The 18460-nt window shown below is 30.6% G+C and overlaps 1 protein-coding gene across 1 annotated transcript in view; it reads right to left on the bottom strand.

Annotated features, from left to right (window-relative positions):
- The window catches only part of LOC111622934 (sodium/potassium-transporting ATPase subunit alpha-like), an 89196-nt gene that overhangs the window by 46581 nt on the left and 24155 nt on the right, over window positions 1-18460 (bottom strand). The window contains exons 2-4 of the mRNA XM_023365400.1: window positions 10337-10482; window positions 7115-7201; window positions 5578-5581 (exon numbers count right to left, since the gene is read on the bottom strand). Coding sequence (XP_023221168.1) covers window positions 5578-5581; window positions 7115-7201; window positions 10337-10482 — 237 coding nt within the window. The remainder of the gene's footprint in view (window positions 1-5577; window positions 5582-7114; window positions 7202-10336; window positions 10483-18460) is intronic.

Genomic DNA, 18460 nt, shown 5'->3' on the forward strand with positions numbered 1-18460 from the left:
ATAATAATCATTTAATGTTAAACTAGGCGACTTCATTTTGCAATTTCTTGCTATATGCAGAACTATCTCAGGAATCTGTTTCACATAACCTTCTATTTATCACTATCTTGCTATTCCAGATATTATCTTAAACTATAGCTTATACTGATCTAAAAATCATTCATTCCAATTCAAACTTTACAAGCTGATTAATATTTTATTTACCTCCCTTAAGTGTTTCAACCTGAAAATTATTCTATCCAAAACAGTATCTGTGTGTATTGCTATTTGCTATTATGTAATCTAAATTCTCATATGTACCTATTTACCTTTTATGATGGGCAATACATTGTTTATCCTTATAATGACCTAGTTTTTATTGAAAAATTATTCTTAAGTTTTAAACACCTTATTAATATAATAGTAAAAACTTTTAGCTATCACAAGAGGAATATTATGTTGACAATGATGTGAAATCCGAAATTTTTACCGAATTTTCCGAGTAATATCACGCAGTTTCCTAAACCCCCAATTAAGTTTTCCTTTAAAACCTAAACTAAAATCTAACTTAAAAAAGGGAAAAATTCCAATCTCCCCTTTCGTTCAAAGTAAACATCCGTCCATTTCGAAACTAATCTCACATTCCAACTCCAAAGTTGATAGTTAGCATGGGCCCGGGGACAACTTTGACCCATTCGCATACCTTTTACCTCATAACACTTAATCACATGACCAGTCTCCCACGATGAAACTATAAAAGCCACTTGCTTCCCCCTCTTGGGGGAATCGTTCATCAACAGTTATATTGTGTCCTACGAATCTTATATCCTACAAATATTGTGTCCTACGAATATTACATCTAATCGTATTTTCCTCAAAGAGAAATATATATTTTCCTCAAAGGATTATCATCAGAAAGAGGTATGGAACAAATTTTTGTGAACTCTCTCTCAGCCCTTCACGTTTTAGGGATTCAAGATTTTTCCCCTCGATAATGGTTATTGTAGTGTATATGTAGCTAATAAAGCGTTGTTTCCTTGTTAAATTGGTGTCCTCTTTTACTCTTATATAGCCTGTCATCTTACCGACAGCACTCCTCCCTCCACTACTCGACCCGAAACATTAAATCCCGTTACAGCAGGAAAAAGGAAAAATTTTAATCCATCCTGACAGTGAGAAGGTTTAGCAACCTGTTGCCAGATCAGGAGACCTACATCCTCCCCAGCGGTTCACAATAACTTAATTTCACTAAAAATTTAGTCTATAATAAGTTTTATAGACCGAATTTTTCAATTCAAATATATAAATTGAAATATCAATTGGTTTTACAAATAACATGCTTTTTTCTTTTTTCTGTCATGTTTTTCTTTTTCGACTGAGTGCTGCTGTGGAAAATATACTTAGACATGTTTTTCCCTTCATTAAAAAAATATTTATAAATGTAAATTCAATATAATTTTGGATTTCTACTTATTTATATTACTGTTACTGATATTTTCTAAATGCATATTCTTAATTTATAAGTTAAATATTAATAAATCTAAATGAATAAATGTAATGCTTTTTTTTGATTCTATGACCTAAGTACAGGTAACCCCCATATAACAAACACGGGAGTTAAATTCCAAAAAATTGCTGTGTTATGCAAATCCATGTTATACGAAACAAAGAACTAGAAACACGTACACTGAACCAATATAATGTGTGGTACGAACGACGAAACAAAAACAAACGTTTTCGAACCTCTTCTAGGTTCTTCCTCAGGTTCCTTTAGCTTTTTAGCTCGTAAATTGGTTTTTTATTGGTTCAGTGTACGTGTTTGATATATAAGTGTGGTGAGTTGTGAGTTTTTGTACAAAGAACTAGTGCGAAAAGGGGGTTAGGTTCCAAAAATTAAAAAACATGCTGTTAAATCCTTATTTAAAATCAGATTTATTATTCATTTTTTTCATAGGTAAAATACTTTATTTATTATTTAAGTAAATATTTTACCAGAGGATTATTCATCCTATATGATGATCTCAGCATGATCATCATCAACTGGTAACAGTTTTTGGGTACGTTTGTTAATACCAGTCACTCTGCAAGGGGAGTGCACTGCTGCTTGTAGGCATTTAGGAACAACAGTGAAAGAAAGATGGCTGCGCCTGCACTATCAATAGTAACGTGATGGAGGAATCTATAATTCTAAAATGAGCTTTTAGAGGCAAAAGAAGGGTCCCAATTGTAAAATTTAACCATTACATAGATTATTTGTTGAAAGAGCATTCAAAGTAGCCATGAAAACAATTAGAATGCTCGTGTGGAGTTACGTGGAAGTAAAAGAACACACCCTTTATTACATTTCATGTTGTATGAGGTTTTTATCCAATTCTCAAACCGTGTTAGAGTGAATCCGTGCTATAGAAGTGCCGTGTTATATGGGGGTTACCTGTACAAAATTTTAACTTTTCAATATTTATATTTAACAAAGTAATCAATGCTTTTACAACAACCATTTAAAAAATATTAGTAATAAAATATATATTTTAAAAAACTAGTATTATCTACTCAACTCAAATAATCCATGCACTTTTTAAAAAAAGTTAGGGTCTACCAGTTTATTCAAAGTAAATCTGATAAACTGTAAAGCTGAATAATCAGTCTACAGCAATGCTGGCTCTTGATAGTTTATGGACATACAATGATGTAAAAAAAAAGCTCTGCAGTCCTAAAAAACTGATCAGGTAATCATTCCTGGAGCAGATCCAGTCATAGAATTTTTTAAAGACTGGAGATTTAAAAGAAACCTGAACACCCATTTTCTATATACATAAAAATGAGTTTGTTTGTTTGTTTGTTTGTGTGTGTGTGTGTGTGTGTGTGTGTGTGTGTCTGTCCTTCATGCATTACCACACCGTTTATCCGATTGCCATGAAACTTTGGGAAGTTTTTTAATACACTCCCGCAAAGGTTTCTGGCACAGTACATTTATCCTACAATAGATGGCACGAGTGTATACGAGCATCGTGAGTTCAGTCGATTTCAAATTGTGAAGACCATTTCTCCCCCTCCAAAAAATCTCTATATATGCATTTGTGAACTGTTATTTACGATATTTGTAATAATTTTTGTTTAATCACTTTATTTCAACTATTTTTTGTTAATTACGTATTTGCTCAAACTTTGTTAAAACCTTAACTGTATCCCGAACAACAACCGAAGTTGTAGGAGGAAATTTGCCTATTTTACCGATCTACGTATACCCCTTTTCCAGATTTTAATATTGACTCACAATAATTTAAAAAGACAAATTACAAATAAAACGGTTTATTATCCAACTATCAGAAATTTCACATGATGCCAAGGAAGAGAGAAGGAGCAATTAAATAATTAAAATTGTAAAGGATTAAAAAAAATATATAAAAATGGGAAATATCGCACTTCTGACAATCACTGCAAATGTGTGGGCTAAATTTGGAGAATCCGTGCTTCTCACATGGACAACTGTATGTGGCCAGCTCGTGTGTCCAAAAACCTTCTGATTTATTTGTGTATGAATAAGACGGAAAAACAAAAAATATCGTGTATCCACAAGCACTCCAATAAATAAATAGAATTGAAACGACACTTTGAAACGTGTTCCCGATGAAAACGAATAATAATAATATAATAATAATAAGTTTCAATAAAAATGATAAAATGTAAATTGAATTTTATTATAACAAGTTTGCTTGAATTTCCTTTCTTCTGAGATCGCAGCAATGTGCGACGGGTAAGCTAGTTTATAATACAATTTATTAATTTTTACAATATAACTGTGTGGAATAAGATAATAGGACTAAAGAAACCAAACAGATACAAAATTTTATTTAATTTTTCAATATTTCCCAAACAGAGGTTAAACCTCTAAGATTGTCCTTGTGTACAGACTTGCATTGAAGGACTATTTGTAGGCTTACCATAATATTTTTTTTCTCTGAGAAAAATTGAGAAAATACTCACAACAAAAAATAAATCTGTACCTTTAAAATATGACAATATATTTGAGAAAGTTCCTTCTGCTGCTACTAGGCTTGCCTTATGTTTCGCACATTTCAAGTGATTTTTAATGTCCAAACACCTACCACAAGCTACTGAAATTTCTGAAAAGCACAGTTCACTTTGTCAATATGATCACAAATTTTTCAAAGATGGATAATCCTTTTTAAATTCATCAGTAAACATAGTTTCTTTTGGCATTTTGAAGATTAAATTAGTTTAATGTACAGTTCAAAAAAATCACAAATGCTGACTAGCAATTTGAACTCAACTAAGATAGGACATGCGCAATAATGATGTGGCCAGTGTAAGTTTGTGTTGCCAACTCTAATTGAAACAAAAATATCTAAAAAATGATATAAAAATATCTAAATCTCAAGGGCTACACAATATTGTAAATTCTGTGAAAAAATAAAACGTCTAAATTCATTAGGACACATGCTATAAAATTTTGGGGGAAAAAATCTAAACAACATTAAAAGTACTGTACTTATCTAGATACAAAATATTTAGATTGGCAACAGCAAGTGTAACAGAGGGGATATTTTCATTACCAAATCCCCATTTTACCCGAGGCTGTACTATTTTTACATCTCATATATTTGGCACTTAAAATTTTACCAAATAATCTGGACAAATTGTCAAACTGGCTGGGACGCAGGGACCACATCATCAAACCGGGAAAGTCCCAGTCAAAGCGAAACGTCTGGTAAGCCTAATCATTTGTACTGTGACCCAGATATCTACATTAATAAGCTGTTCAAAATTGCTACAAAGGATCAATACACTCAGTGGATGAAAAAAAACATTTGCATGTGCCATCAGGAAAGATAAAGCAATTGGGCATTGAGATGATATGAGTAGATTAATACTGCCTAAGCATTGATATCACCATAGTTTTCAGTGGAAAGTTTAATAGTAGTATACAGCAGAACCTCTCAAAGACCATCAGTTGTCCACAGACTGACCTAGCTACATTTTCAAAATGAAATTCTATGCCATTTAGCCAGAGAAAAAAATTTTTATGCATTACATTAGGTTGCCAAATAGATTATGCCAAAATGTTTTGTCTATCATTATCTAAGATAATATTTACAAGATAAGAAATAGACAAGAACACAGTGATCTGTGGATTAATAATTTTGAGAACCATTAGTCTATGGCATTTCAAATGTACTCAACAGATCAAATGATGATTTTACTTTGGGGCAATGATTCAGACATTAGTTCTAATGACAACAACAAAGATAATTAGTCATTCATAGAGGTACTCCTAATGCTATGGCTTTCAGACCATACCATCACAGATAGTTTATTGTGTTAATAATACCATAAATTAGCAAAGTTTAACAAGTAATTGGTTAAGTTTATTATTATTATAGTCAAACTATGCTTATACATTTCTCAGTCCTATGTTTTTCACAATTACACACTATTTTCTGCACAGCACTTTCTCCATTATAACACTTAAAGTTATATACTGTAAGTCAAAGCACTTGTAAGTGAAAAACATTACACTTCAGTTATGTTTTTCACTTATAAGATTTTGTACTTGTGTCATATTTTTTGGTACACTACAGCACTTTTTCTCACTTATGCATTATTCATCTTAAAATTAAAAAATTTAAAATAATTATTAAAAAGTGAAAAGGTCAATTACGTACTCACTTCAGGTTAATCCACAGTGACAGAAAATTGCCAGCAAATGCAAAAAAACAAGGCAGATAATACATAACATGTGATGGCATTTCTAATGAATTTTCCCATTCAGCAAATCACTCTGCTAATCCAAAATGTTAAAAATTTTCACTTTCCCTGTTTTGTAGTGTGAATCAATTTCACTAAGCAAATTAAAATCACTTTCCGGTTTCTCATTTGTTTTCACTATTTGCTATCAGTGTGAACTAACCTTTAGAATGTCTTTTTGTTCTTTCACAACTGATGTCACATACTGTACCACTTTGTGACAATAAAAAAAATAGTAACAACAAAAGTTATTCAATTTTTTAAAATGTATGATGGAAAACTTAGTGTGAAATTCATTTTATTATATGTTGTTCAAATATATTTAAATACAGAATTTCTTTAAGTATTATACCTACAAATTCAGTTTAGAGCAGGGGTGTCCAACCTTTTCATTTCTCTGGGCCGCATTGGAAGAAGTCAAGGAGTTTTGGGCCACAAGTTTATATACAGTAATACCTTGACTTATGCGAACTCGGAGTTATGCGATTTTCAAATCTCGTCGATTCATCTTTTGTTTGAGCGCCATGCAACTCTTGATTACTCACTCCCCTCACACTATTGTTCAGCTTACATGTTCAGATGTGCCGCACAGAATCAACACATAGCTACAATTTATTTTGAGTTATTTTTTTCTGTGTTTGTTATATCTACAGAGACTTGAGAGACAATATGTGGTGATTTCTTGTAACCGTGAACGAATCAAAAGACGAGATAAGATTAACGAGAACATTTATTAGCTTACATACATCCGACTTGGATTTTACATAAATTGCAAAATTATACCCTGACTTGCGCAAATTCGACTTATGCGGTTATCGCTCGGTCCCACTTATCGCGTAAGTTCGGGGTATTACTGTAATATATACTTGTGACCCAATATACAAGTATATTTAAGGACTAACATGTCTAGATTATAATAAGTATTAAAACTTTATCATGAAAAAGGATATTTTAGAAAATTACTTTTACAGACACTTTCAATTTTTACTTAGAAATAGATAAATTTATTATAAATATAATGAGACAAACGAAAATTTATTTGAAAAAAACAAATATTTGTTTTATTTGGGTCTCTAATTAATAAAAAGTGACGAAACACTATTTTAAAGTGCATTTTTATTCAACTAACATATTTATGAATAATATGTAGCCCAAAAAGTAGGCAAAGCGCCAAATGATATTTTTTACATCAAACTAAAAAAAGTAGCCACATTTGGTGCAATGTAGCTAAATCTTGCAACGCTGGAAGGAATAATAAATAAAGCTGGAGTTGTGACTCAAAAGATTATAGACCCAAATGCCAGGAAAAAAAGAGAAAGGACAAAAGATAAAGAAGTGAGAAAGGTGTAAAATTAAGAATCAATGTTACTGTGAAAGACCAAAATTAGAGAATGTCGATATTCTCTGGTGAATGTCCGAATAATACAAAATACGTCGATGAAAGTCCAAATATTTGGTTATATTATTATACATTCGAACAATCGCCGGTTTATGTCGACAAGCACAGATAAGCTTTGGTGGAGGTCGAAACGACACCTGAGAAGCCGATGTCGACAGAGAGGCAACAGTCTGTCGCCAAATCCTTTGTGAGTGGCCGGAGGTAGGGCAAAATCTTTCAATCCCGTGAGGTGGGGATCGGTTTGTCAGGTTGAGTGGCGGAGGATGAGAGGGGTCGTCGGTAAGGCGTCGGCGATATCCGAATAAAAGGCACCATTAACAGATCAGTTCGTAATCACGTAATAACGTAATCAGTTCGTAATTTGTAAAGAAAAGTTACTTTCTATAGATGAGATTTCTTCTCAGGAAATATNGTGAACGAATCAAAAGACGAGATAAGATTAACGAGAACATTTATTAGCTTACATACATCCGACTTGGATTTTACATAAATTGCAAAATTATACCCTGACTTGCGCAAATTCGACTTATGCGGTTATCGCTCGGTCCCACTTATCGCGTAAGTTCGGGGTATTACTGTAATATATACTTGTGACCCAATATACAAGTATATTTAAGGACTAACATGTCTAGATTATAATAAGTATTAAAACTTTATCATGAAAAAGGATATTTTAGAAAATTACTTTTATAGACACTTTCAATTTTTACTTAGAAATAGATAAATTTATTATAAAAGAGTCAAACGAAAATTTATTTGAAAAACACAAATATTTGTTTTATTTGAGTCTTTTACTTTGAGTCTATTAAACAAAACGCGACAAAAAGCACCATTTTAAAGTGCATTTTTATTCAACTAATATATTTATAAATAATATGTTAGCCCAAAAAGTAGCCAATGTGCCAACTGATATTTTTTACATCAAACTAATAAAAGGGTAGCCAAATTTGGCGCAAAGTAGCCGAATCGTGCAACGCTGGAAGAAATACTAAATAAAGCTGGAGTTGTGACTCAAAAGATTATAGAGCCAAATGCGGAAAAAGAAGAGAAAGGACAAAAGATAAAGAAGTGAGAAAGGTTGGAAAATTAAGACTCAATATTTGCAAATCTTTTTAATATTCAATTTTGNGTGTATCCGGAAAAAGGACATGGGTACGACATTGTTTTTTTTACATTCCAACAAGAACTGCAGACAAGCTCTGGCCCTAGTTAGGCCTATGACTGTTCTACGGTAGATTTTAGCTGGCGTTGCTAAACTATAAAAACAAACTACTCACCACACCTCAATAATAATCACATACACTGAACCAAATTTACGGTGTGGTACGATAAACGACGAAAAATAACGAAAAACAAACGTTTTCGAACCCCTTCTGGGCTCTTCATCAGGTTCTTACAGTTTTAGCTCATAAATTCGAATAACGAATGTCGTTAAAATAAGTTCGATCTTCAGTTCGAATCCTTCTTTCAAACTTATATGACGCGTCGTATAAGTTTGAAAGAAGGATTCGAACTGAAGATCGAACTTATTTTAACGACATTCGTTATTCGAATTTATGAGCTAAAATTGTAAGAACCTGATGAAGAGCCCAGAAGGGGTTCGAAAACGTTTGTTTTTCGTTATTTTTTGCATCGTTTATCGTACCACACCGTAAATTGGTTCAGTGTATGTTATTATTATTGAGGTGTGGAGAATAGTTTGTTTTTAAAAATATTTTTATTCAACATTCACCATCAGTGCATGCTGAATGTCGACATTTGCCGGTGTAAGTGAGAAATAATGATATTTAGCAAATATTTCGTACATACACAAAACAACTGTGTGAATGCTGACATTCACCAGAAAATGTTGACATTCGCCAGATATCGGTTATTCACAGTAACATCAATATTTGCATAACAGAAGATCTATTTAACCTTTCTCACTACTTTTTATCTTTTGGCTTTTCTCGCCTTTTCCCCCTTTCCCCAAATTTGGGTCTCTAATCCTTTGAGTCACAACTGCAGCTTTATTTAGTAATTCTTTCTTATTCACACATCTCCAAGTATTTGAAAATATTTCCTTTCCACTCAAAAATAAAATATGAACATAGGTTTACGACTTTGTGAAACTTCTTTTTTGAGTTTATGACCTTGAAATAAAAAAATAAAAAAATTAAAACATTTTTCGGTTTTGTTTACACGTTTATTGGGCCGCATTGGAACTTGCCTTGGGCCGCATGCGGCCTGCAGGCTGGACATCCCTGATTTAGAGTGTTAATCTATGTCACACCATACTTTTGTAATAATTTGAATTTCTTTTGGAATAAAATACTTTCCTTATTGGAACCACACAATAAATAAAAATCAACACCTTTAAACATCCAGCAAATCGTTTTTTAATATTTAAAAACGCTTTCGAACGCTTTAATCGATCATCGTCAGTTAACATTTGTGAATCGAACGAAGAAATTCGAAAATTACGTAAAACGAAATTCAAAAAGCGGTTACATAAATATATGTAAATACGTTAACATTTACCAAGTTTAAATAATCTTAAGAATTATAAAAGTTAAAACTAAATAAAGAAATAAAATAAATTATATGCATCCAATAAAAATTATCTTATATAATCTTCCCGCTTACATAAATTACGTCACTCATCGTAGAAGGATTTCCATGCCAACGATAATTAAATATTAAAAAACGATTTGCTGAATGTTTAAAGGTGTTGATTTTTATTTCTTTTGGAATGAATATAAAGTAGTTTCACTTGTACATTTTCTCACTTCTCTTGAAAAACAAACAGGATTCAACTGTATTATTTTTTCCTTACTAATATATTAAAAAAGGGTTAAATAATTACTCAAGGACACACATTATTCATGTAAATACATTACATTTTTAATATGATGAACATATTCATAAATTTTATCAATTGAAGATTGTTGTGCTTTCCTATTTACTTTTTATTATACATTTCATTTTTTATTGAAAATTTTTCTTATTACCTTAATTCAGTTAAATGTAATCTCATAGAAAATAGACTATTATAATAATCCATTAAAACAATTTCTATATTTGAGATTAATGTTTTTAATTTGATTTTTCACTTTCTTACATTTAAAATAAAAATTGAATTGAAATAATAACTATATTTTATCTTTTAATCTAATATTAAAAGCTTAAAAATTATTATTTACCATTGACACTTCCTGCTTAAGATCTTCCATGTCAGCCTTCTTTTTATTCTTTCCCGCAAACCTCCTCCTCTTTGACTTAGGTCGACCATCAGGAGTTCTTCCATCATCAGGTACAGTCGGTGTGACAGCCACCCGATAACTGTCAGATCTCCCATACTGTTAAAAAAATTTCATAAATCATTAAATAAGGCATACTCAGCTATACTTTTTAGAATCTGTAATAAAATTTACAAGTACAAGCAATTTTTAAAATAATCACATAAATGAGGAAAAGGTAGTTTGAGATTACTATCTACACATTCTACCTAACTATGAGGAAATAGTAGAGATTTCCTTTTTCCAACAATTGTTAATTATCCTAGATCCTTGTAAATGAGGATCTAGAAAATTACATATTATTATATTAAATGTATTTTAAATTAACAGTTTAAAAACTTCTCATCTAACTTTACAACTCTTGAAAATGTACAACACAACAAAAATATTAAAAACTACTATAATAAATTTTATATTAATTAATCTAATAATCTAATGGGTTGTAATAACTTTCTTAGGTAACTTATCTACAAAAAAAAAAAAAAGAAAAATTGTACTAAAAAGGAATTATTAAAATTTGATTACATTTTTCTCCATAATAATCATTAATTTATTGATATATAAAACTGTTTAAATAGGCAAGTCAAAATTTTAACCAATCCATTCTTCTAAATTTTCCATAATGGCATAAAAATGAAACAATCTAATTGCTGCTTAACAATTATTTCTTTTCTATAGTTAAAACAACTTCATAGATTTTATTTGAAAAGATTTGAATTTTTATATATCCTTACTGAAATTACTTTAAAAATGAAGTGCATCAACTATTTTTAATTACAAATTCATTTAATAAAAATTTGAGTATTAGAAGGAACACATTCAACATTTTAAAAAACCACCACCATCTCAGTAAATAATGGCTTAAAATGTTTTTGTTGCATTAAATTATCCAGTTGCTGGTTTAAACAGTAACTGGATAGTTTAATGCATTTAATGTTTTATGACTAGAAGCAAAAGAAATGTTGACTAAATGTTACATAACATCTAGCATTTGGTAAATAAATTCATATTTAATTTCTATATCAATCAAAAAATATGAGGGGATATCAATTATTTTGGACTGATGCCATAAAAAATTTTAATCTTTTCATAACCCTATTATCATCATCACTGTCAAAGAAGTTCCCTTGTATATGGTTCTCCAAATTTCAGAATATCAAGTATCACCTGTGACACTGATATATTTAATGATTCAAAACAATGCTCTTTTATCTCGATTTTATTTTTGGAAATACATGTTACAGATGTCTTCCACCCTCTGTCAAATTTGTCCAACAGTTATGTTGTTTTTGCCAAAAAACTGTCACGCTTTACCACTGTAACAAAGCAACAAGTTTTTATCTTGGCAAAGATTTGAGAAGATATCACCCTAATCTCCATAAAACATCACAATATAAGTTGGAATTCACAGTTTGACTAGCTAGAACAGATATATTTTATCTACAATTCCCTTGATGACAAAGAAAATTAGTATGCTCTTTGCCTATCTAGCCTTGTTATTTCAACAAGTCTGGACATTTCCATTGGGATAGTTGTTGCTTTATTTCTGGTTATAACAATTAACCAAGCTCTCACCACAATGACCATGATCAAGAAAGTTTCATCCTCTGAGGAGAACTGAAGAATTTAGTGCAGACTTCAATGCATTTTTGTATTTGGTCACTCAAGAGCTTGGGGACAAATGTGATTGCAATGCAGTGCTTGTCCCATAACCAAGTTCTACCTCCTTACAAAGGTCACGAATGATCTAACATGGATTCAGTTCTCATGAGCGAGCTGCTGAATTTTTTAAACATTTCGAAGAGCTGTGCTGGTTGAGGATCCTCCTGTATGATCACTGTCAACCAATGCTCAACCTGTCTATAGCTATGCATGCTACTAAATCACATGTATGATCAAGCAATTTCTCATCAATCACTTATTAAGTCATTACCAGGGTCTGTTGCACTTTAACCCAGTTTTGCACAAAATTGGTTGTAAAGTTTGTTCCTTTTTAGATCCATCTCGAAAATTGCCAGATAATGCCTGCATGAAAACAATCATTATTAATCATAACTGTGTCTAGATCTACACAAATAGCACACTGACTCACAAATGTGCTAGTAGATATATCAATAGATTATCACCTACTGATACATTTTGGTACTGACTGCTTTAGACAAACATTACTACAATGCAGAATATTTTGAACACACAAACAATGATTATATATATATAATGTATGTGTTCTTCCATATATAAAGAACATTTTATAACATCCTCAATCTCAGAGAAATGTGAATGGCTTATATTGTGATAACTATTTGGAAATTATCATTAAAGAATTACAGTTTAAATATGAAAAAGTATGAGGACTTCCTCCTTGAGTTGAACTAAAAGAAACCAGATGTATGAAGAAATATTAGGATAAATAAAACTGTCTGTAGAAAAGAATTTTAGCAGAGTCTTTACAGAAAGGATCTGAGGAAGAGTGTTTATTATTAATCCCTGTGATTTTATATTAAAATTATAAATCCAGCTTAATATTTTTCTTCTTTAGAATGAAAGAATAAATGTTAATGAATTTTGATGCATAAACAAAATAGAGAAATTGTTTATTAAATAAATACATTATTTACATGCACACTGTTATAATAAAATTGTTAAAATAAAATTTAAACTGAAAAAATTATCAAATATGCCCAGTAGTAGCCTAAAACTTGCCTTATGTATTATAACAGACATGGGCAAATGTAGCTCCGAGAGCTGCATGTGGCTCTTGCTGAAAGTGTTAATTTCTGCTTTTTACTATTATTTTTACAATTTTATTTTCACAAAATTGTGAAAATATGTTTATTAAAAAAATTCAATGTTTGTTTTATATTTATATTATATAATAAAATCGCAGTACAGAACTGCAGCTCCCATGCATTTTGCAAAACCTACATTTTGGCTCCCACTGAACTCTTTTATAATACAGGGGTGGGCAAGCAAATCATTTGGAATTAATATCAAATATGTATTATTTAGGTAACATATTAAAATTCTATCATCAGGTATCTAATTTCATAGTATTTCTAATAATTAGAAATATACTACATATAACCCAACTAGTTTATAACAAACTCAGAAATCCATCAGAGTTAAGAATTTTTTTGAGGCTGCATTAATTTTTGTCTTCAGTTACAACTTTTGATTGACTATAATGATGCTCTTCTTTGAAACAAACTTGCAGTAACATACATTACATGCAACCATTTGAGGCAAAACCAATTTTTGATTTTGATGCATTCTGCTTCAGGAAAGTTTTCCTCTATTTTTATTGAGATGAATGCATGTGACTATGGTTGCATGTAGAATTAATAGTGCAGAAAACTGATTAAAATCTCTAGTTGGTCAGATTCTGTTCTATATACAACTTTCTTAAATGCTATTTTAAAATTTGCAGCTCTGCTTGCAAAATGCATAAAAGAGGAACACTATTCTGTCATTCCTTTTTGAGTAGAGAAAGACCAAATCCATTAAAACTCATAGAATAAAAGTTTAGTATGGTGATGCATATCTATAAGCAAGTGTAAAAATGGACTAGAAGTTTCTAGATGGCATTATTTCTGTGATAGACCAGGTCAGGCACACTGAGTATTTGCCATTGCAGCAGTTGAAGCTAATGGTAAAGTAAAATAAGCACACAATAGTAAATGAAATAGCTGTCTGTAAGGATATGAGTCATGGATCAGCACACAATATTGTCCATGATATTCTGCAGTTTAATAAAGTTTCTGCAAGGTGGATGCTATGCCAGCTAACTGCAGAATTAAAAAAATGAAGTGTTAATGCCTGTGAGAAAATTCTTTGGTGCTTTGAAGCAGATCTTTGGACTGCTCAAAGAGGTGATAGGAGGCAAGTCTTTCAAGACTGATAAGGTGAAGCAGGCAGTTCACAAGTAGCTATGCTCACAGCCAAAAGAATTTCTTCAGAATATCCATGCACTTCTAAAGCATTAAAATGCTTGTATTGCATGCCATGGAAACTACACAGAAAAATATTTAAGACTTTAATGCAATTTTCCATTGTACAAATAAACATAATAAAATGTATTAATTATGCTAATGAAGAAATTAATACATCAATATAATGTACTTACTACAAGTGGCTATATATTTGTATTACAGACATTTCTGAATCTAGAAAAAAAATTCTCAAATATTCAAGTAAAGGATTTAACTTCTAACCAAATCATAAAGTTGGATTAACCATAACACTAGAATTTGGCTAATTAATTACACAGATATTACATAATTTGGACTAAAGGTAGACAATTTTGCAACCATCTTATATTAAATTTAATAATTAAAAATAAAATTACTGTTCTGAAAAAAAAAAATGATCCAAAGGACTTAAATCTGCAGATACAATTACCAATTATACTATCCAGATTGCCTCCAATATTATTAGATTCCAAACTAATTAATTTACAAAATATACTATCCATCTTTACTTCCAGAAAGATCTAAATTAATTTATTTCAAATTATTAAATTTAATTAAAATGTAATGTAATGTAACTATCTAAGTTTAGTCCAAAGTAAGTAATATCTATATAATTAGCTATGTTTTACTAGCCCAATAATCAAATGACAGTCATATAACTTATTATATAGAAAACAAACCCTGAATTAAAACCAACTTCAATTAAGGATAAGCTTATTCTTCATTAATGAATAAGGAATCAAAATCTAAATGAAAATTTTAACCTGAATCCATTTATAAATATTCAAATAGAATAATATAAAACAGAAGCAAAATTCAATATATGGGACTATTGATCAATTGTTAAATTATAGATCCAACACTTTCACAAAAACCTTCGTAACTCCAGTGATACTTGCTTTATATATTAGCGAACATTTTCGCTAATATATAAAGCATATAATATATAATATACAAGCATATTATATATAAACTGTATTCCATTTATTATTAGCTTAAATTTTATTGAACACTTAATTTTATGCTTTCTTCATTTTTGAATTCTTGTTACTTTTAGAGAAAACGCTAAAGTCATATCCATATTAAGTCTAAAATTTTAAGTCACTTTTTAAATTGTGACTGGTGGCCCTATGATGAATGTAGTGTGAACGGTTCAGTTTTTATACCTTATATATTTTTTGTTTTCTTTATTTTTGTATTTATTAAGTTATATGTAACCCTCGTATAACACGGCACTTCTATAGCACAGATTCACTCTAACACGGTTCGAGAATTGGGAACATCTCCATATAACACGGTGCTTTTATAGCACGGGTTCACTCTAACACTGTTCGGAAATTGGGTAAAACCCTCATACAACATGAAATGTAATAAAGGTGCATTCTTTTATACTTCTGCATAACTCTACGCAAACATTCTAATTGTTTTTGTGGCTATTTTGAATGCTCTTTCAACAAATAATCCATTTAATGGTTAAATTTTACAATTGGGACACTTCTTTTGCCTCTAAAAGCTTATTTTAGAATTATAGATTCCGCCACACGATACTATCGATAGTGCAGGCGCCGCCATCTTTCTTTCACCGTCATTCCTAAATGCCTACAAACAGCAGCGCACTCCCATTGTAGAACGACCACTATTAACGAATGCACCCAAAAACTGTTACCAGTTGATGATGCTCATGCTGAGATCATCATATAGAATGAATAATCCTCTGGTAAAATATTTACTTAAATAAGTATTTTACCTATGAAAAAATGAACAATACATCTGGTTTAAATAAGGATTTAACAGCATGTTTTTTAATTTTTGGAACCTAACCTCCCTTTTTGCACTAGTTCTTTGTTTCGTATAACACAGATTCGCATAACATGGCAATTTTTTGGAACAACTTCCGTGTTATATGGGGGTTACCTGTATTTATGTTTAGTATTGATCTTACTTTATTATATTTCTTATTTTTTGAGTTATTTTTTAAATTAGTTTGTAGTTTGGTTTTTTTGTGATTTTGTTAATGGTCCTATTGAAATGTTTAAAATTTGCATTCTAGAACATTGGCCTTTTTAAATAGTGTATAGCATTCTGTTGTATATTCTACTTGAAGATTTTTTTAAAATAATCAAAACTGTTAGTTATTAAATTTTTTGCTGTATTTTAAGGTTATTGGAGTGTACTATAAGTGTGAAACTTATATTGGTAAAAATTATTTGAATTAAAAAGTACAGATGATATTTTTAATTTTAAAATTGTTGGATCTATAAAAAACTAAACTCTTCTTAAACACCAGAGGAAAATACACTTTCACAAAAACCTTCGTAACTCCAGTGATACTTGCTTTATATATTAGCGAATGTTTTTGGACACAAATTACCAAAATAAATTCAAATCAGTTGAAGTTACATAAATATTGCTGCTATTGTAGTTCTTAAGTTATATAAAATTTTATTTGAAAAAAATGTGTGTCATCTAAAATTATGAATTTTTAGAAAATATTAGAAAAATTGAAATTAATGTATAAATGTTGAAACTTAAAACAAATTTGAGTGCAACATATTAACTTGAATATACAATTAGGATGATCATGGAAAAGACCAATTAATAAATACTGTCTGTACAGTCAAACCCAATAATTACTCCAATTATCATCTGAACAGCTGGATATTTGAAATAATCATCATGTTGGTTGTATTTATTATACACATACAAAATCATGCTGGAATTAAAGAATAAGCTGGCTGAGGGTCATGGAGGCTATTGGATGCCAACTTGCTCTCAGTTGGCACCATAAGCAGCAGATATAACTACTGTATATCTAAATTAGTTAATTAGTTTGGAAGTGAAGATCAGACAGAAGTCCCAATAGCATAACTATCAATGCATCTGCACAGTAAGCAAGAGCTGTGGTTCAAGTTCCATGGTCATCTTTTCTTCCAGAATTTCTCTAAAATTAAACCTTATTTATAATCATTAAATTTAATAAAAGATAGCAGCCTAACTGCCTACTTCCTCCTACATTACTTAGGAATTATTTGGCCTTAGTAGTTCAATAAAGGAATTCTGGCCATTGATTTGATATTCGAAAGGCTAATAAATTTGATGAATCTTGTTTAATGTTATTCCAAATCAATTTGTTCTATTACCAAAGACATCACTTTACACAAAAAGGAATTTCTGATGGATCTCAAATTCAATATAAGACAATGACAACAATCTGAGAAATAAAATACGGCAGAACCCTGAATATTTGAGGTAATGTGGACCAGTGCTATCTCAACTTAAAACTTGGATAAAACAGATGGCCAAAGCCATTTTTGGAATAAAAATATGAAAGATCTATGGTATATCACTTTTAAGTCTCTCTTTATACCTTAGTGAATTTAATCAGATGTAAAAAAATGAAAAATGTTGTTCTATCTTAATACATAAATTTTTGAGTCAATCTTGTATAGTCTTCAATTTAACCCTATCATCTCAGATTTAATTTGTATGAAGAATATTGAAAAATTTCAATCTGTTTTGTGCCTTTCATCAAGTTTACTGTAATGAAGACTGATAGGACAAAGAAAAAAATTTCACTAACTTTCCTATCAACCAGGCGTTGTCGTCTCTTTCAACTTTAGTCCTTAGGCTCTGTACACACTAGGCCACGGGTTCCCAACCTATAGGTCGCGACCCAGAAGGGGGTCGCGGCGGGCTTTCTGTGGGGTCGCCAACTTATACAGTAAACTAAAAAAATATTCACTATAATGCACTTTTTATTTTTAATAGTGTCTTGAAGTTTTTATTTTTAAAAAATATATTTCATATAATTTTTTAAAATTAAAATAAGTGTAATCTAGGTACGCTATTCTGTCACAGTTAGTTGAAACGTGTTGAGAGTTTGAGAGGAATAAATTAAATGTTGAGAATGACATGAGGGTGGCGTTAACAAAAACTCGCCCGCGAATTTTGAGGCTGGTTAATAACATGCAATTTCAACCATCGCATTAAATTATTAAACATAATTTAAAATAAAATTATACTAAAAAAACTAATTTTGTTGTTTTTTTTAATTACCTTATTAAAAATGC

Source organism: Centruroides sculpturatus, unplaced genomic scaffold (assembly GCF_000671375.1).
Source record: "Centruroides sculpturatus isolate CEXI.00-Female unplaced genomic scaffold, Cexi_2.0 scaffold282, whole genome shotgun sequence".
In the NCBI taxonomy this organism is placed as follows: domain Eukaryota; kingdom Metazoa; phylum Arthropoda; class Arachnida; order Scorpiones; family Buthidae; genus Centruroides; species Centruroides sculpturatus.